At 42.4% G+C, this 21,264-nt stretch overlaps 1 protein-coding gene across 2 annotated transcripts in view; it reads left to right on the top strand.

The window, feature by feature from the left end:
- The window catches only part of DROSHA (drosha, ribonuclease type III), a 168,350-nt gene that overhangs the window by 97,329 nt on the left and 49,757 nt on the right, over nucleotides 1-21,264 (top strand). For both annotated transcript variants that reach the window (XM_006873500.1, XM_006873499.1), the window contains 5 exons: nucleotides 6,503-6,610; nucleotides 7,325-7,463; nucleotides 7,839-7,899; nucleotides 18,025-18,084; nucleotides 19,341-19,440. In XM_006873500.1, coding sequence (XP_006873562.1) covers nucleotides 6,503-6,610; nucleotides 7,325-7,463; nucleotides 7,839-7,899; nucleotides 18,025-18,084; nucleotides 19,341-19,440 — 468 coding nt within the window. The remainder of the gene's footprint in view (nucleotides 1-6,502; nucleotides 6,611-7,324; nucleotides 7,464-7,838; nucleotides 7,900-18,024; nucleotides 18,085-19,340; nucleotides 19,441-21,264) is intronic.

The following is a 21,264-nucleotide window of genomic DNA, read 5'->3' as shown; positions in this document are numbered from 1 at the left end:
CCGTAAAGATTTACAGCCTCGGAAACCCTATACAGGGTCGCTATGGGTCGGAACCGACTCGATGGCACATAACAACAACAACAACAATGTATGTGAAAGTTGGAAAGTGAATAAGAAAGATTGTACAAGAATTGATGCATTTGAATTATGGTGTTGGAGAATATTATTAAACATACCAGAAGAGCAAACAAATCTGTGTTGGAAGAAGTACAAACAGAATGCTCTCATACTTCCAACATGTAATCAGGAGGAACAGGTACCTGGAGAAGGAGACCATGCTTCATAAAGTGGGGGATCAGCAAAAACGAGGTATACCCCCAACAAGATGAATTGATGCAGTGACAGCAGCAGCAATAGACTCAAATGTAACAAAAATTGTGAGGATGGCATGAGATGAGTTGGAACTGATTCGAAGGTACACAAGGAGAATAACAGTAGCAGAGCTCCCGGGGTAAGTGTGGACTGCTAACAACCAAGCCTGCAATTCAAACCCGCCAGCTGCTCCAAGCTGTGGCTGTCTGCTCCTGTAAAGATACATGGTCTCGGAAACCCAATCCTCATTGGTAAGGAGCAATCCAGCTGTACTTCTAACAAAACAGGTTTGTTGGTTTTCTGGTAGTCCATGTTATAGAATACTTTCAGTATTCTTGGTCAATACCTTAATTCAAATGCATTGATTTTTCTGTGGTCTTGCTTATTCTTTGTCCAGTTTTCACATGCATATGAGGTGATTAAAAATACCATGGATTGCGTCAAGTGCACCTTAGTCCTCAAAGTGACATTCTTTTAACACTCCAAAGAGATCTTTTGCAGCAGATTTACCTAATGAAATACCTTGTTTGAGTTCTTGACTGATGTTTCTTTCCTTAACTATCTTAAATAAGTTATTGCCTTCTGATATAAACCATTGTTGTTGAAAATGTATTAGCAATGTCTTCTGTTAGTGACATGGTTTGTCAGCTTAAGTATCAAAAGGATTTCTTACACATATTGTTTAAGCTGTTCCATTGTTTAGTTTTTTTTGTGTAGTGCTGTGGAACAGCACTGAACTGTGAACCCGAGGTTGGCAGTTCAGATCCACCAGCTGCTCCTAGGAAGCCCTATAGAGGATTGCTCTAAGTTGAAATCTATTAGATGGCGCTTAATAGCAACAATTATATAAATCTTCTAAAAACCACAGTTGTATGTATCTTCTGTCTTCCTTAGGGAGCCCTGGTGTGGTGCTGTAGGATAATGCACTGGACCATAAGGTTGGTTTAAACTGCAAAGTTGGTGGTTCAAACCCACCAGCCGCCCCTTGGCCACCCTAGACAGGTTTGTTATATGTCGGAACTGACTCAAAGGCACTTAACAACGACAACATCTTCCTTATATTCTGCATATAATTTTTTTCTTAAAGTCTTATTATCATTTGGTTTCTAAATATTTTCTAAGTTTTTCTCTTTTTCATTTTTTTTTATTTCTCAAAGACACTAATAAGGAATAGTTTCCTCTTGTGTTTTCATTTAGTCTTCATTTCTTTAAAAATTGTTTTCCTCCTTTAATCTCTTCTGAAAATATATTTCTTTGACTGTTTTCTTCACTTCTTTTCATTTGTTTGGAAATACTAGGTTATAGTTTTTATCTGTGTTTTTTTTGTTTTTAACTTTTTATTGTGATTTCTTTTACATTTGACAAATCGTACACTTTGTTTCATCTCAATGATTGCAATCCCCTCCATAGAATGATAGTTATCCTGCTTTCTCCCTGTGGCTCCTGTTTCCCTTCTGTCCACCTTCCCATCCCTTCTCACCTTTGTCTTTAGGTATATATTGCCCTTTGGTTTTGAATGATTGACCAGCCCATCATTCCTAGTGAACACACCTGACTAGTGTTGTTGTTTCCTATATATACCTGTCGACTCTTTGGCTGAAAGTTGGACCATGAGGACGAGTCCTTTCCAGACCTGAAGGGTGGTTAAGGTCCATTATCTCAGGTTCCTCCCATCTCTTTCTGAGCAGTACGCCAGGTCTTTTTTTTTTTTTAAATAATTTTGAGTTTTGTTCCACATGTTCTGCTCTGTCACGGACCTTCTAATGTGATCCCTTTCAGAGCAGTTGGTAGTGAGTTGCAGCTGGGCACCATCTACTTTTTCTGGTCTCAGAGTCACAGAGACTGATGTTCACATGATCCATTAGTTTGTTGGCTAATCGATTCCAAGCATCTTCAGTTCTCCTCAATTATCTTTCTTCTGCACATGGAGGGACTAATAGCTAGCTTTGACCTGTTTTGTTGTCTTCTCTCTTGACATGTTTTTAACATTTTCCAGGATGTTATTTTTACTCCCTTTTCTTATAAAAACTTTGGATTTGATCATGAACTCGATGGTCTTTACAGTAAATAAGTTCAAGTAGTGAAATAATTTTCTGTACTTTTAGGAAGGAAGTGTAAGCCAGAATAACGTTTACGGGTTTTAGAGCTCCTGCATCTGTGTTTGCAAAGTTATAAATTGTATAACTGTATGCTATTTAAGGTCTGGCCTCTCTGCTTCCCTCATTTACTTTTTAAAAGCCCTTTTTTATTGTGAATTAAGTGACAGTTTACAGAGCAGATCATCTGTTCCATCTCCTACAGATTTTACACTCTGTTTCATGTTAGTTGCCTCATCTACTTTTTTTTTTTTATTAATGTTTTATTTTGAATTATATGATAGTTTACATGGGAGAACTTTAGTTTTACATTCATTCCATTGTATATCATCTCACTGCCATGGTTCCAATCCCCTCCATGCATCATCAACCACCCAAAGGGTATATCCCAGAAACACGTCCCCTACACTTCCCCCTCCTCCCCCCAGTTTTCAGCCCACAGTCCCTTTCCTTCTTGGTCCAAAGTTCCCAGTCGCTTCATCACTCCACGTCATCATCTCTGTCTCCATCTCAGGCATCTCTGTTTCTCTTGGTATGGTCTCACTCTCGGCTTTTCTCCATTGATGGTCCCAGAGGCCTCCGCTCCTATCCTGGAGATTTAATCACTCCCTTACTTGTTACAAAACTTCTACCTTTGCATTTCCAACCCTCATAATCCATCCTGATAAGCATTATTCACTACAGTATCACGAGTTACCCATCTGTATCTCCTTTCATCAGCTCCGCCCAGACAGATTGAATAGTACCTACTGGAGATTCTGCCTTCCGCCATGCTCCGTATCACTAGGTTCCCTCTTGAAAGCTTGTAAGCCAGTCACTTCTTGCCTTTGTAGTCCCCCCCCTCCCCATTTGAGTATCCAGTGTCCAAGCTGCCCTTCTCTGTCCACTCTGTGTGTGTGGATGTTTCTTGCTGTGAGGATTTGTTCCTCTTTTGAGTCTCTGCTCCATAGGTATAGGTCAAGTTCATCAGACTGTATCAGCTCACTCTTTTCTTTTTTTTTTCCCCCTCTTCTTTCCTCTCCTGGTGCCTCATCTACTTTTACCTGGCCCTTCTTGATCCTCTGCCCATATTGTCCTACCCCGCTAAGTGTGGCCTTTATAGCCAGCATCTTCTCACTGTGGGGCTTTACCTTGGACGGGACCTTTGGTTGTCCCTTTTGAATGTTTATAGACCCCAAGCTTCTTCAGCTCTATTACACTGCCCTTCCTACTCACCCAAAGAATTGGATGCTGCGGCTCCCTCTTTAGTTTTGGTATGAATTCCAGTAAATGCCTGTTGTTAATTTTGCATTTCTTCCATTCTTTGGAGAAATCCAAAATCAGAAGTCTATTGCTTGGTCTCTGTTTCTCTGTTTTATTCTCATACAGATGCTGAAACCATACAGAAATTTGTCCTTACTCATTACAAGGTTGGCAGTTCAGACCCAACAGCATCTCCTTGGAAACTCTATGCAGGGTCGCTGTGAGTCGGAACCAACTCAATGGCACTTAACAACAACAATTTTTATGAAGGAGCATGTGACTCTGTAGGATAAGCACTGGACTGCAATCCACAAGTTGGCAGTTCGAGTTCACCAGCTGCTTTGAGGGAGAAAGATCAGGTTTTCTGATCCCACAAAGATATTTAGCTTCTGAAACTCTATTCACAGTTGCTATAAGTTGGAACTGATGTGACAGCAACAATTATGAAAGGCTTTGAGGAGTTTGATAACTACACATTGCCATTTTCTCACAATCTTCCATAAGAACTCTTTTTTTTTTTCTAATGAAAATAGTAGTCAGACATGAATTAGGGGGGAAATAAAATGAGAAAGCTGTTTGATGACCTTTTGTAAGAGGGGCCTTCAAAAAATGTATGGAATAAAAAGATAATGGAATATTTTCATGGTCTTTTTGAAGTCCCTTTGTATTTCAACATTGCACAGATTCGTCATTTTTTTCTACAGAGCTGGCCGTTATAACAGTTTTATGAACGTCACTGAGATGTTGTTGTTGTTGTTATTGTTAAGTGCCGTCGAGTCGGTTCCAACTCATAGCGACCCAAACAGGGTTTCCGAGGCTGTAAATCTTAATGGGAGCAGAACGCCTCATCTTTCTCCCGCGAAGTGGCTGGTAGTTTCGAACTGCTGGCCTTAAGGTTCGCAACCCGATTTGTAACCACTGAGATGTAGTTGTCTGGTATTCTGGGTGGACATGGGCCATGCATGTCTTTCTAGGCTAGTCACATGAAGCAGGCTTATTTGGAAGAAATATAAGTTCCATGTCCTTAGATGCCTTAATTGCATCAGCGGTTTTGTAAAAGTTGTTCTCAGAATGGTGCATCATTAAATGTTAATTCTAGCATGTCCGCTGGAGATCATCTGGCTGAAAAGTATGCCAGGAACATGGTGATGGGTTTTAAGGGTCTGTGGACCCATTAATGCTGCATACAATGGTTGTATGTTTGTACACATGGACCTTTTTCTGAGGGAAATGATGCAGAAAGCATCAAAAGGAGATGGAAGAGTCACTGTACCAAAACCAGTTGGTTGACATTCAACCATTTCAAGAGGTAGCATGTGATCAAGAATTGATGGTATTGAAGAAGTCCAAGCTACACTGAGGGAACTGGCAAAAAACAAAATTTCAGAAATTGACAGAAAACAAATGGAAATGTTTCAACAGACTGATGTTGTGCTAGAGGTGCTCAGTTATCTATGCCTAGAAATTTGGAAGACAGCTACCTGGCCAAGTGATTGGAAGAGATTCACATCTGTGCCCATTCCAAAGAACAGGTGATGCAACGTAATGTAAAAATTATCAATGTCATTAACATGACATTCAAGTAAAATGTTGCTTAAGATGATTAAAAAATGGTATGATTCCATATCACATACTTTGGACATATTATCAAGAGAGACCAGTACCCAGAGGAGAACATCATACTTGGTAAAGTTGAGGATCAGTGAAAAAGAGGAAGCCCCCCCAGAGAAGTAGATGGGGTCACACAATCGTGAGGACGGTTCCAGACATGGAATGTTTTGTTCTATTGTACATAAGTCACTGTGAGGCAGAACTGAGTTGATGTTACCTAACAGCATAACCCGAGGACCTCTGATAACATAAAGGGTTAAGGAATCTACCATCCACTCCATGGGAGAAGGTTAGGTTTTCGTCTTCCATAAAGATCAGACTTTCTGCTCTTGTAAAAATAAGGAGTCCTAGTGTGGCTCTGTGGGTTAATGCGCCAGACTGGAAAGCCATTTCAACTGCAAAGTCGGTGGTTCATGCTCACCAGCCACTCCTCAGAAACCCTATACAGGGTCACTACGGGTCAGAACTGACACGATGGCACTTAAAAACAACAACAAAGGTTTACAGCCTCGAAAGCCTGTATAGGGTTGCTAGGAGTTGGAACTGACTCCAGGGCACATAACCACCACCACCGTCACCGCCGCCGTTGCCGCAGCCATGACCCCATTGCCTTTTAATTAAACATCAAGAAAGCACAAAAACTGACGTGACTTACCAACTTGATGGCACCTAACAACAACAGCAAACCTTGTGGCTAGCCTGTGTGGTGCTATAGAATAAGCACTGGACTGCTCACCACAAGGTCAGCAGTGTAAACCTAGCAGCTGCTTCTTGGAAACCTTATGCAGGGTTGCTATGAGTCAGCACTGACTCCATGGAACTTAACAACAGTCTGCTGGATACTGATACTCCCAGACCTATACGTACTTAAATGAGGGTTAACAGGCCATGTTCTTCTTTCATATTCACTCATAATTCTTTTAAGTACCTTTGGAAGTTGCTTCCCATGCTAACTTCATTTTATTACAGGTGAGGAAATTAGAGAGGTTAGATAATTTGCCCCAAGTCACACAGTGAATAAATGGCAGAGCTGGGCTTGAACCCAGACATTTTGGTTCTGGTGACTTACATCCTTATCAACCATAGTACATGGTTCCTCCTAGAAGACCTAGTGGGCTGCCATGGAGCCCATAAACTGTGCCCGGACTTTGTGAGGTAGAATGTGGACTATGGAAGTGTTCTTATAAAATACATGAAGCATTTTTATATTGATGTGGGTTCTTTATGATCTGTTTTCCTAGCATGCAATGATGTTGCCTGTTTTGACTCATCATATCCGCTACCATCAGTGCCTAATGCATCTGGATAAGTTGATAGGGTATACTTTCCAGGATCGCTGTCTGTTACAGGTAAGAATTATGTTTCTGTAAACTTCCACAAAAGCAAGATAGGAGCTATTTGTCTTGCAGGTTACAAATAGCATACTGGGTTTTCTGCGCTGGGAGGAGATGAGAGTTTTGAGAAACAACTCTATTACTCTACTCTGGTTGCCGCTACCACTTTCAAGCCTCCCTTTTTTGTGGGTGAAGCTATTCATAAAGAAATAGAGTATCTAAAATTTATCTTTTCAAACTCAGCCCCCTCAGCTTTGCCTTCTCTAAGGCTCTTGTTTTTAACTGATAAATATTCAAATTCACCACTGAAAGATGATGATATTTAGAATTGTTTTCAGTGGAGGATTTATACCAGAGCCCTGGAAGTCAGACACAAGAGGAGAGAAAAGAGAGCGTGAAACCAAACCTGTTGCCATCGAATCGGTTTCTACTTCTAATCACCCTGTAGGGCAGCGTAGGACTGCCCTGTGGGGGTTCCAAGGCGCTAAGTCTTCACGGAAGCAGACTACCACATTTCTTTCTCCCATGGAGTAGCTGGTGTGTTTGAACTGCTAACCTTTTGGTGTGCAGCTAAGTGCTTTAACCGCTGTGCCACCAAGTCTCCTGAAATGGAAATATCAGGGTTGGAAGTACTGGTTGGTAGACAGATCCCCTTCCTGTTTCATTTGGGGCGATGAGAAAGAAATGCTTACCTTCTTTAAGAGTGAGGTTCTTGCATTGCCATTTCAGCTGGCCATGACTCACCCAAGTCATCACTTAAATTTCGGCATGAATCCAGATCATGCTAGGAACTCTTTGTCTAACTGTGGGATCCGGCAACCCAAATACGGCGACAGAAAAGTTCACCACATGCACATGCGGAAAAAAGGTATGTCTCGATGGTGCTCAAAGGTTCTAGTTTTGTGTTTTGGGCCTGCATTCCCTATCATTGTAGATCATATCCTCACTGGGACTGGTTCCCTGGGACACTGCTTCATCCTGCATTCTTCCAGACCCATAAGTAATAGTACTCACTCTGAGCAGAGTATTAGAATAAGGGTAGATTAACTGATTAGAAAAGTTTCTTTTACCTGTGGAGTCTTCTCAATGAGTTTTCCACATTTTTAGACATGCAGATGTTAAACCTTTTAAAGTCAAATTGGGATAAGATAGACAGTTTTATTTCTGTGTTTGATATGCTGATCCTAGAATGCCTCTCCCAGTATTTACTTGTATATTTGACTCTTGTTTTTCTTTTTAATAGGAATTAACACGTTAATAAATATTATGTCCCGCCTTGGCCAAGATGACCCAACTCCTTCAAGGTGAAGTAGATTTTTGTTAATAGCTTTATTGAGATGTAATTCATGTCTTGTCAGATTCATCTACGTGAAGTGTGCAATTCAGTGATTTTTTTTTTTACCCTGTCTGCAAAGCCCTGATACCATCACCACAATCAGTGTTAGAGCATTTTCATCACTCCAGAAGGAAATTCCACACCCATTAGCACTCATTCCCTAGTTCCCTGCAACCCACCCAGCCGTGGATGGACACCTTCCAATCTGTTTTGAAATTCTGGATTTGTTTATTCTAGACACTCCATATAAATGGGAGCATACATAAGTGGTTCTTTCTGACTGGATTCTTTCACTTAGCATACCATTTTCACGGTCAAATTTATGGCATACTGTTGTTGCTAAGTAGGTTCCAACTCGTAGCAGCCCTGTCAATGTCTCCAGGAGCAGAAAGCCTCATTTTCCTTCTATGGAGTGACTGGTGGGCTTGAACTGCTGACCTTCTGGTTTGCAGTTCAGTGCTTCTCCTACAGAGCCATTGTATTTCTTTTTATTGCTAAAGAATATTACAATATTTTATCTATCCATTTGTGTGTTTTCACCTTGGAGCTACTATGAGTACGACTGCTGTGAATTTTCAGGGATGTTCAGAAGTAGATTCCTTGGCCTTTGTTCTGAGGAGCCTTTGGATGGATTTGAACTGGCCCCCTTTTGGTTAGTAGCTGAGCACCTAGAGTAGTGTGAAAAGTGACAGAGAGGGCTGAGAAAATTGCCTCATTTGCTAAGTGTTCTCTGGAACTAGGACAGTTGCCGCCCGCCTCAGCCCACATTCCTTTTCCACCTTTGACTTCATATGGCATTGCCTGGCCTTCTCAGCTGACCTTGATTTGCCCTCCTTTGAGGTTCTCATAAGCCAGACTATCTTTTCTCTTCAATCTAGAGGTAAAAAGAAAGATAGGACAAAACTAGAAAATTGAGGTTTGAAGATGGTCAGTCATCAGCCTCTGAGATCCAGAAAGAATTGTCTAATTAAAACCAATCAGAAATCCACAGCCTCCTTGCCATCGAGTTTCCTCCGACTCAGAGTGACCCTGTGGAGGTTTTCCGAGACTGTAAAGCTCTATGGCGGCACACAGCCTGGTCTCTCTCCTGCAGAGCTGCTGGTGGATTTGAACTGCCATGCTGCAGTTAGCAGCCCAATGCCTAACCCCCAGCGTCACTAGGAGTCCTTGTCTAATGAAAAGAACCTTTGCTTACACCCTCAGGGTTGGCATGCTCATGGTTTTATGTTAATGTTGCATTGTAGAGTCCAGATGGCCAGTTTGGTATTTTAGTAAATGAAATTCAGAATACCAGTCAGCTCTTTTAACACAGTTGCACACATTGTGGGTGCTTACTTTTCAATTATGCAAACAGTTGAAATGCTCTTGGTCTCATCTACTCCAATCAAAGCTTTGGGTATTTAAATGTTGCCTGTCGCTAACACTGTTCAGACCTCATGATTTATGTTTTCTTTTGCTCTGTTACAAAGGGCCAGCTTTCTGGGAGGCTGGGCTAGTTCTGAGTTTATGATAATGAAAACAATCTCATTGACAGAGAATAAATAGAATTGTCCTTCCTGCTCTTAGATACCTGGCCTTTGCTGCTGTGTGGAGAACGTCTGCTGTTCATGTGATCTTCTAGCTGAGGCAGAATGACCCCAATTTTTCACTCAGAAAACGCCTCCCAGTCTCCGCTGCCGGGGTCTGCACTGTTTGACTGCTGTTGGCTAGCTGTCTAGGACTGTGCTGGGCTGTGCTTGAGAAGTTCCATTCCTGTTTCATTAACCGACATGTATCTAGACCCCCCCCCCCCACTTGCACTTCATGGCAGTTTGTAGGTACTGCAGGAGACCTAAAGGCAAGGCAGAGAAAGCCCCCATTCTCCCAGACCCACCACCTCACTGGGATGGGGTGAGTGTGCAGCAAACGTACGTAGCTTAATAGAAGGAAGATTCTGCTAAGCGCTTCAGTGAAGGCTCCAAACCACAGAACTTCTGGGGGGGGAGGGATAAAGCTAGGTGTGAAGGTTAGGGATTAGTGCACACTTTTATACTGTGCACTTGAATAATTGGGTTCACTTGAAACAATTTGCCCTCTCCCCTGCTTGTTTCTTAGTTTGCTGTTGTAAAATGGCATGCAGTAGTCTCTTTCCTCTTTGGTGGGTTTGTCTACCTTTGAAACAGGTGCTATAAAACTGCAAGAATCAGTCATTCTTTCTCTACCCCAAGTACGCTTGCTCAGAGTTTTGAAACTCTAGAAGGCAGAGAGGAAGTGAGTAAAGGAGAGAGGGAGAAAGAGAAGAGGAGGGAGGGAGGCAGAGAACACAGAGAAGGTGGTGTCACTGAGTTGGGAGGTGAGGAGCCAAGGGAGGCCAGCGGCCAGGGAAGAGAGCTGTGGCTCTTGGCTAAACTTCTCCACCACTGTCCCTGAGAACCATCCTTCTCCAGCCCTACAGCAGACAGTCTCCACAGTCAGTCAGCTGGCCATTTCTGGTACCTCCATTCTAGGTCTTGGCGGTAAGCTGCTTGAAAGCATTGTGGGACGTCTCATTTTCCCCATTGCCTGAGAGGACAGTCCGAATCTTCCTGTAGGCAATCCCAGCTCTCAGGACCTAGCCCTAGGCCCTGCCCACTCTCAGTTTTTTCTCCATGTGACTCTTGGTTCACTAGTAAGACTCAAGTATTTCCTGGTGTCCTCTCCCTTCCCTGAATGCTGTTATTCATTGACTATTAGCTCTGGGATGCCTCTCTCCTCCTTTCTAAATCCTGCCTCTATTTGCCTATTTTACGTATTCCAACTCTCCCTAGCATTATAATTCATTGTGGTGTGGGCTGATTTTCTTTACTGTACTGTAAGTTCTTTGAAGGTCTATGGTCCCATTCATTAACTATTTTCCCTTTACTTTTGCATTGACTACAAATAAGTATTGAATGAAAGAACACCACTTATAATACTACTGTTATTATTCAAGGTTATTTAGTGACTATGAAATAGAGACACTGAGGCATTGCGAACAGTCCTGGTCAGAGCCATCGGACTGATTCGTATTTTACTTACCTGATTTGGGAAGAGTTAGGTTAAGCACTGGACTGCTAACCACAAGGTTGGCATCAAACTCACCAGCCTATTCCTTGGAACTGCTATCCAGGGTCGCTATGAGTCGGATGGTGCAGCAGCAGCAGCAGCAATGGGATTTACAAAGGGAAATTGAAGCTCATCTTCAATACATAATAACCAGTGTGCTTATCAAAACTTCAAAAAGATGAACTTTTATGATAGCTTCATGAATATTAACTCTCAGGTGACTATTACTGCTGAGTGCTGTGCAGTCGGGTTCACCTCACAGCATTTCTGAGGAGCTGTTGGTGAGTTTTAACCACTTACCTTGAGGTTCAAACCGACATTATAGTTCTAATGCTTATCCTGCAGTGCCAAACCAGGACTCTTTCAAGTGACTACGCCACCCATAATTTAAAAAAAGATGTGTAGTTATTTTGACGTCATGCAAATTGCGATGAAGTGTTATCATACAAACGGCCCCTCCTCCTTGCATTACCAGTAAGACCTTCCAGAAACAAGTGCTGGGGAGTGATAATGGAGACTGAGAGGATCTGACCGCCTCCTGTTCCTTTGTCCTTCCTCTCTCCCTCCCTCTTCCTTCCCTTCCTCCTTCTGTCTCTCTCTTCTTTCTTTCTGTAGTGTTGTAGCTATACATTTAAGAGTCTGTTGGACCAAGAGAGAGACATGTGTGGACTACTTGGTAATGTCTGTATACTTAAGGAAATGGTTATTGCAAAGTATCTTTTCATCAATTATACATAAGTGTTTTGCATCTGAGAAAACCATACAATAACAACATGCCCCAAATAATTGTGAATTCCACTGGATGGCTTTTTACTGACTTAAATGCTTCAAGTTAAATCCCCGAGGGGTTTAAACTGGACTTCTGAGGTCTAATGCCTCTGTTGCACCCCCTGCACTCCCAAGGCCACACTAGCTGTAAGGAGTATTAGGAATTCCGGAACTGGGAGGAACCTTTAACTAGTTTCTAAGGCACTTTCAGATCTACTATTCCAGCCACTACTTGGGACTTAGAAAGCAAATATTGTCGGTCTCTCCCTGCAAGCAGTTACCCTTGAACCTGGCTCTTCCCACAATGGCTTTCCATAAAGTAAATGGTACTTTGCAGAACTTCTTGTTACAGGAAGATGTTTGTATTTTATAAAGTGCTTTGAATTCTTCAGACAAAACGTGCTGTATAAATGTTATAGTTAATCTAGATTTCATAATGCCTCTATGATGCAGTTCTCAGAAGCAAATGGAGTGTTTATTGCTCAGTAAACATCTCATCCTGGAGCTTGCTAGTATTTATAAAGAGGATGATTAAAGAAAGTATAAATACTGGATGAAAGAACAGAAGAGTTGCTAGGACTGTCAGTGAGGCCTGACGGTTCACTCTGTCCACTTTTCCAGATGAACTGTTGGATTATGAACTGCTCAGAAGAATAGTAAACTAAAGTGGTATTTTATCCCCATATTTCTTTGGCTTATTGAGAGACTTTAGTCATAATGTAGATAGAGAAAAACGTTTTCTGGGTCTGAGCAAACTGTTTAATAGCTGACAAGCTTCCTATCGACTAGACCTGTTTAGAACCCTGACCTTGCATTTTAACAAACTGATTAATATTCTGTTGTTTTTGTTGTTGTTAAGTTTTGTTGTTGAGTTGGTTCCGACCCTTAGCGACCCTGTATAGGATTTCCAAGGAGCGGCTGGTGAACTTGAACTGCCGACCTTGCAGTTCAATCAGCTTGCAGTGTAGTGCATTAACCCACAGCGCCACACCAGGACTCCTATTCTACCTTGTTGTTGTTGTTGTTGTTAAGTGCTGTCAAGTCGATTCTGACCCATAGCGACCTTGTATAGGGTTTCCTAGGAGCAGCTGGTGAGCTTGAACCACCAACCTTGCAGTTCAAATGGCTTTGCAGTCTGGTGCATTAACCCACAGTGCCATACCAGGATTCCTGTTCTACCTTGGTGGCTGTGTGCCGTGGAGTCGGTTCCGACTCATAGCGACCCTCTACAGGGTTTCTGAGGCTGTAAATCTTTACGGGAGCAGAACGCCTCATCTTTCTCCCTCTGAACAGCTGGTAGTTTCGAACTGCTGACCTTGAGGTTTGCATCCCAATTCGTAACTACTACGCTACCAGAGCCTAGTTCATAGTTGTTGTCTCCCTGAAATTTATATAAAAGAAATTTAAGTAGAACTTATGCCACGGTGACTTCCTTCAAAATAGCATATAGTTCAAAGCAGCCGTTGTTACTATTTGACTAGATGTCTTATTGGAGTCCTGGTGTGGTACTGTGGGTTAATGTGCTGGCCTGCAAGGTCGTTTGAACCAAAGGTTGGCGGTTCAAGCTCACCAGCTGCTCCTTGGAAACCCTATACAGGGTCACTATGGGTTGGAACCATCTCGATGGCACTTAACAACAACAAAAATGTCTTATTATTCTCTAAGAAAACATCAGCGATCCCAAATATGGCTTACCCTTAGTCTCCACCTCTGCCAGGGTTTCTTGCTTTCCATGCTAAGGAGGTTTTAGTCTGTGTACTTGGAATTGTTAGGAAGAAAATGAAGTGTCTGCCTCAGAAACTATGTTTTTGTTACATTGGTTTATGGAAAAACAAAAATAGGGTGATATTAATTTCTTTCTGTTTAAAAACTAACCATTTCTTTCTTAGTTCTGTCATCTCTCAGAACAGTAAGTTATTAGATGTTTCCTGAAATTATCCAGAGGGCTAGTTTCATCTTACCATTAAATGATGCCTCTATTTTCTGATGCTTTCTTCCGGAATGACGGCAGACACTTTGGGATTTCTCATGTGCTTGACAGAAAGAAAAATTATAACACCAAATAGCTTGTAAAGTCATTTTGTGTTCCTAAGATTATATCCTGTATTTAAAAAATGTAATGGTACTCCACGGTGGGACTTTTTAGTCACTCGTGGCTGATGAATTGGCTGTGGCTGTGCTTGTGGTTGGCTCTGACTCATAGTGACCCTGTGTACAAACAGCAGAACAAAAAGCAGGGTCTGATGCTGCATTATCTTCATAATCATTGCTGTCTTTGAACCCATGTTGGATCCCCTTGAAGGTTTTCCTCTCTTTCTCTGACCTGCTACTTTACCAAGCATGCCTTCTCCAGGCAATGGGCCCTCCTGATCACATGTCCAAAGTTTGAGACATGAAGCCTCACTATATTTGCTTGCAAGGCGAAAGCTGGCCATACTTCTTCAAAGACAGATTTGTTTACTCTTCGGACAGCCCATGATCTATTCAATATTCTTTGTCAACACCGTATGCATCAGTTCTTCTCTGGCCTTCTTCGGTTTTCTTTATTCATTGCCTTGCTTTTACATGCATATAAGGAGATTGAAAATACCATGGCTTGGGACACCCTCATCCTCAAAATGATATCTATGCTCTTAACACTTTTTTTAAAGAGGTCTTTTGCTGCCAATTTGTCCAATGCATATGATGCCGTGACTGTTACTTCCATGGATGTTGCTTATGGATCCAAGTAAAATGAAATCCTGAGCTTCAATATTTTCACGATTTATTATTTTCTTGCGTATTGGTCCACTTGTGAGGATTTTTGTTTTCATTTTGTTGAGGTGTATATAATCTGTACTAAAGGCTGTAGTCTTGGGTTTTCATCAGTAATCATTTCAAGTCTCCTTCACTTTCAGCAAGAAAGGTTATATCATCTGCATATTGCAGGCTGTTAATGAGTCTTCTTCGAACCTTGTTGCTGCATTTTTCCTTATGTAGTCCAGCTTCTCAGGTTCTTTGCTTGAGCGTACAGATTGAATAGTATGGTGAAAGGTTACAATCCTAGTGCATACCTTTTCTGATTATTCCTTGACTTTCAAAAGCTAGTGTACATACATTGGGTAAGAATCAAAAAAGCGTGTTTTAGGACCTGATACATTTTTTTGTAAACTACTTGAATCCTTCTGTGTAGCCAAAAATTGAAAAGTTTTATTTCTTCTCTCATCTCCACTTTCCTTGACTGGCTACAAACATACTCCTGAAATGGTGTAAAGTTACCCAAAATTCCCAAGTAGGTGATGTGGTAGTCAAGATTCACTTCATTTACAATTACTTGTTTTATTTCATACTACATATTGTAGTAGGAAATAGCCTGGTGTGGCACTGTGGGTTAACACACCAGACTGCAAAACCGTTTCAACTGCAAGGTCGGCGGTTCAAACTCACCAGCTGCTCCTTGGAAACCCTATACAGGGTCGCTATGGGTCGGAATTGACTCGATGGCACTTAACAACAACAACATATTGAAAGTATTATTGTTGTTAAGTGCCGTCAAGTCAGTTCCAATTCATAGCGACCCTGTATAGGATTCCCAAGGAGCATCTGGTGGGTTTGAACTGCTGACCTTGTGGTTCACAGTTTACTGCTAACCCTACAGTGCCACCTCAGGAGTATTGAAACCATAGTGAGACTTTAAATATGGAAATTAAGCAGACACACATGAAACAGAGAACAGAACAAGTTGGTCTGTAATTTTGTCAGAATCTGAGGTTTGTGGGACTGGCGATTGTAGGAGTTGCCAGCTTCTTCTCAGTCTTCAGTAGTTAAGGCAGGCCGCCCCTTCCCAGCTGATCTGATGCTAGTGCTGAAGAATGAGCATGATTTAGAAGAGGTAATGGGGAAGGGAGAAAGCATGATGCATGTGTGATCCATTGAAGAGATCAGCCAGGTTGGGGTTGAAAATAGACAACGTGGGTGGGTATGATGGAACTTAATAAAGGATGGCCTTGAAAGCCAAGCCGATTTAGACTTGATCGTCAGTTACTGAATGTGCTGAGAAGATTAGGGTCCATGTCGAGGATCTGGCTTCTGTCAGACCGTGGCCTGTTCCTTGTAGTTCTTGCTCTGATCCCAGGGGGTCAGTGTATCCACTTCCCTCGGTAATGTTTTCCATCTGTTCTGCCCATTCTTCCACGTCTACATCCCTCATTCCAGATTTTCTCTTTCAGCTCCTAGCCCTAAAGCAAGCACTCAGGTTCTTTCTTGGCATAACTGCAGACACCTCATCATTTCCTCAGCCTACTCTAATTAGGTTTGCTTTCACACTTCCCCGGGATTACCCAGCAAGGTCCTCAGGGCTGTCTCCAGAACACTGACGGAATCAACAATCTGTTCTTCATTTGACTGGACTCTAAACAATGTGGCCACAGTTGACTACTCCCTTCGGAACCTCCTTCTCCTCATTGATTCAGAGGCTCACACACTGACTGCCATCCTTTCCTTTTCCTTTGCTGGCTGTCCTGCTCCCTCTCTCAGTCTTGGCACTCCTCAGGCTCAATGTTGGGACCCCTTCTTTTCCCTCCTCTAGGAGTGTCATCTATTTCCGCCACCTACACATGGATAGCTCCTGAAGATGGATTAGAAGCTTTGGTGTCTCTCCCTTTGATCGTCCCCTTCTCAGTTAATGGAAGTACTCTTCACCCAGCTACTTACACTGAAATCTAAAAATCAACCTTCATTCTTTTCGTTCATGTGCTCACATTCCAACTATCAGTAGTTCCCTTCAGCTGTATCTCTAAGGTGTTTTCCAAATCAGACTGTTTCTCACCTTCTACACCATTCTCTCCCCTTCCCAAGCCACCCTCATCTCCCTTCACCTTCTGGTACCCATTCTCTCCAGTAGCCACAACTGTCACTTCAAGGCCTGAAAGATCAGATCATGCAGGCTCTCTGCTTCGCTAAAGAGATGGTAATCTACTTCAGGCCTTAGAAAGATGACCTTGTTGGACTTCTGAGAGGCAGAAAGAGGTTTTCCATGGACTGCCTTCCTGGTCATGGCTGCTTTATCTTCTGAAGTGAAAACCAACACCCTTTGATCTGTGATCTCATCACAGAATTAAGATCTTCTGAGTGGAGTACTCTATGCACTGAGGAGGCAGGATTAATTTTTTTTTTTTTGTTTAATGCATTATTGTGAATTATGTGATAGTTTACATGGGAGGACATCAGCTTCACATTGATCCCTTTTTATATCATTTCCTTGCCATGGTTACAATCCCTTCCATGCATCATCCACCAACCACAGGGTATACCCCGCAAGCCTGCCCCCTGGTCATCCGCATACCGCTCCTCTCCCTCTCCGGGTCCAAAGTCTCCAACCACTCCATTTCCCCACGTAATCGTCTCTGCCTCCATCCCTGGCATCATTGCTTCTCTGGGTAGCGTCCTGTTCTCCACTCTTCTCCTTTGATGGTCCCAGGGACCTCCACTCCTAGACTGCAAGGTTAATCACTCCCCTCCCTTTGCCCCAAAACATCTACCTTTACATTTCCAGTTCTTACAATCAGTCCGGCAGGATTAATTTTGATTAAGGGAATCAGGCAGGGCCTCCTAGAGAAGGTAATAGTTTTCCAGGCCTTGAGGGAGGTGTAGATTTTCAGAAGAGAGTGGAAAACTTTAGGATAGCAGAGAGCTTGACCTGAACAACATTACCAGCTATTTAGGGAATGCCCTTTCAGAGAATACCAGGCAGTTTGGAAGGAGCCCAGCACAGAGTCCTAAGAGGACAGTGGACGTGAAAAGGTAGATTAGACCTGGATGTGGAACAACTGTGAAGGCTAGGTTGAGTTTAGTCTTTGGATAACGGGAAATTTGTTCTTAGACTATTGTACCAAGACTGGTTTTTCAGTATACACTTCAGACCTCACTAGATTGCATTCTCCATTCTCTTCTCCACCTGTGGAAAGATTCACAGTAATTACTTATATGGGTACTTTTAGTCTAGTTTTCAGGGGATTCACAGTTACTTATATGGGTACTTTTAGTCTAGTTTTCAGGGGAAAGAAACCCCCAGGTTAGAAAGTCCACACCGTAGGATATGCTGAGATATTCCCTCTTTCTCACTGGGCAGGCGTGGAGACCTCCAGGCCAAGATGGTGGTCAGTGCACCTGATTAGGAGGATGAGCTAGAGTGTCTTTGAATGCTCAAGTGTCCTTTTCTTTAGCAAAGGCAGGGAATGTAAATGCATGCTGTTGTCAGTGACCGTTTGAATTCTCATTACAGGATTAACCACAACGAACGCTTGGAGTTCCTAGGTGATGCTGTTGTTGAATTTTTGACCAGGTAGGTATGCTTTTCTACCATTCCCCAATAATGTTTACATTTTATAGGTGACATACTTAATGCAGCACCTTCTTTGTAATTAGTCAAATTAGGCATTGAAATATCATGTACTTTGTCTCTTCTGTAGCATCAAAAGCCGCGTATCTGTGGCTCCATGCCCCGCTACCTTGCACTTCCTCGTGCTGTAATGAGCAAGATTACAAGCGGAAAGGCTAGTGTCTCCGTCCTGTCAAGTATATGTTAAAGTTGCTTATAGCCACAAGCGATCAGCTTGTCTTGGTCTAGATGCATCCGAGCTTACATTCAATTTGTACAGAAAGGCATGATATTTTAAAATGTCATTTTCATTTTCTAAGATTTGTCTTTGATCCCTTTCTCACTCTCTCTGATCTCAAGGGAAGTAAGGCTTACAAGTAGTTTTAATGAGTAGATTTTTTGGTGAGTGTGTGTGTGTGTGTGTGTGTGTGTGTATTTGTGTGTTTCCCCCCAGAAATGTTTAGGATCCTTCATTTGGGTGTAGAGAGGGAAGGTACCTTCTATTCGTTTTATTTCCATAGTCATATAATGTTTTTTGGAAAGAGATCACTCACGCTTCTCTGAGTAAAATCTAGAGCTGTTTTTATTCTTCAGGTCATTTCTTTCCAGAAGACGAACACAATGAGAAGGGGCTGGCCCTCTAACTCGTTTTTGTTGGGCACAGATGGACTGGACCCACAGTTGAGCTTAGAAAGCGGTGGGAGATTTAGGAGAGCTCATGTGGCTTGTGGTCCCATCTGGTTTTCTTCCCAGTCTCTGCACCACCCTCAGAAGCCCCTTTGGACGGCCCTGCTGCAGAGCCAGCCGCGTGCCCTTCTCACTGTCCCCGTCTGTGCCACCACCGCCACTAGTCAGGGCTCCCGTGGGTCTCTTCTTCAGCCACTCACCACCCAATCCCAGCAGAAGCCCCAATTTCAGAACAGCAAGTATGTCTGCTATCAGCCATGTGTGACGGCTTTGTTGTCATCAGATATCAAAGAAATGTTTGATCTGAAACTGATGTGACATTTTGAGTGTGTTCTTGCTGTTTGGTTTTTTAGTACATTTAGGTACCCTGTGCTTACTATGGGACATTCTGAGACATTCATCAGACCTTTCCGTGGAGTGCAGTTCAGTTATATCTATTGAGTGAATAGGGTGTGCCAGGCCTACACTGGGGGCTCAGCAGAGTGTTGTGGTGCATATTTATTTACATGTTTCTTTCTTTGTTTATTTTGCAGTGTCCATTTGTACTATTTGTTTCCTAGTCTGGAGGAAGGAGGATTAGCAACCTATCGGACCGCCATCGTTCAGAATCAACACCTTGCCATGTTAGCGAAGGTAGAGCAAACACTTGAAGCGTTTGTACTAAAGTCTGACATTCTGTCTTCAGTCCATGCATAATTTTGCATTTCAATAAGCAACTCTTTAGGGTATATTTTTTTGTTGGGGTTTTAAGGATTCAGCCTTCCTTATTCTGATACCTTTGTGGGTTTCTTTAGCGGCTGACGAACACCGTTGTGAGGTATTCTGATAAACAGTGAGGAAAAAAAATGCACAGATGTACACGAGCCGAGGAAAACATTTAGGGAAAGAGAACACAGGAACAGAAGAGAAGTAAGAAATATTCGGTAGTTTCCCTTTGTGTAATGTCTGTACATTTGTTTCTTACTTTACTTTAAAAAGCAGGATTATAACTTTTACTGTAATACTGCAGACCATGTACATCTAACAGGGTACCTTTGCAGATCTTTGAAAATCCCCCATAGCACCAATCCCTTTCAGTGAGATTTAGGGTTTAGCATAGCAGTTCAGCCAGCCACATGGAGTTGGCAGGGCAACTCACAGGTCCTTTCTTGATTCAGAGTCATACTGAGCACTTCACTTATATAAAGATTGGTTAAAAGGCATTGCTACTAGGTTCTGGTTCATACATTCCAAACAAAACCTGTTTAAATGTGTATCTGCAGTCAGCGGATGGTGGTAGCAGGTTCTCTCAGTAATACAATTGTCTTAGTGTCCTTAGGGGGCCTTCCAAAAAAATGGTCTAATCAGAACGGTGGCTTTCCAGAGGATCTGCTGGACCAGTTACATTTAAGGCAGAGAGATCAGCTCAGAAGGTTGTGTTGACTGTTTGGGGGATCTCATAGGGATAGTCTTGGGAGATGTTTTCAGTGAAAAAGGCCAAGGAAGTTGCGGCAAGGAATTTTTTTTTTTTTCCATCGTGACAATACATCTGCTCAATGCAAGAGCTGTTCTACAAGAATTTCATTGGGAACGCTTATGTCATCCACCCTACAGCCCTGATGCTGGCTCTTCAGACTTCTTTTTTGTTCCCCAAACTCAAGGAACGTTGAAAAAGAAAACAGTATGAGTCCCTCAAAGATGCTAATACTGATGCTTTGACATGGTGCAAACCAAAGTGTACAGAATTCTTCAGGAAAGGGTTGTTGTTAGGTGCTGGCGAGTCAACACCGTCTTATAGGGACCTTATGCACAACAGAATGAACCAGTGCCTGGTCCTACACCAGTCTCATCATCATTGCTATGGTTGACCCTGTTGCTGTTGCCACTGTGCCAATCCATCTCGTTGGTGGTCTTCCCTCTTAGAGAAATGGAAAGACCATCTTTAGAAGTGTATAAACATAGACGGAGGAGATGTTGAGAAACAGTAGTTTCACATTTTCAACTCTTTGTTTCATCAAGGTTCCTATGATTTTGTAGCATTACTTTTGACTCACCGCTATATTATCTGATGTCACACAGTGTGCCGTGTGAAGTTGTACGGCCCCCCAGTCTGGCTCTGCATAGAGTGTGCCCTCCTCTAAGTTTAGGTTTCCTCATCTGTAAAGTGGAGACATTAGCTCCTGCCACACAGGATGTTTATGAAGAATCAGTGAGATGTTTGTGTTTGAAAGATTCTGTGTGCTGAGTGACCGGCACAGTGCCGGTTCACAGTCACCGCACAAAGACGGCCACACATTCACGGAGCTAGTTATTTTCATCTCTCTACCACTGTTGTAGTCGAGGCTTGAATTTTTTCTTCAGTTCCCCCAGCTTGAGAAGTACTGACTGTGTTCTTCCCTTTTGGTTTTCTAACTCTAAATCTTTGCCTATTTTATTATAGTATTTGGCTTTATCTTCTCGAGCTGATCTTTGAAATTT

Source organism: Chrysochloris asiatica, unplaced genomic scaffold (assembly GCF_000296735.1).
Source record: "Chrysochloris asiatica unplaced genomic scaffold, ChrAsi1.0 scaffold00243, whole genome shotgun sequence".
Lineage (NCBI taxonomy): Eukaryota > Metazoa > Chordata > Mammalia > Afrosoricida > Chrysochloridae > Chrysochloris > Chrysochloris asiatica.
This window is presented reverse-complemented; position numbering and strand designations above follow the sequence as displayed.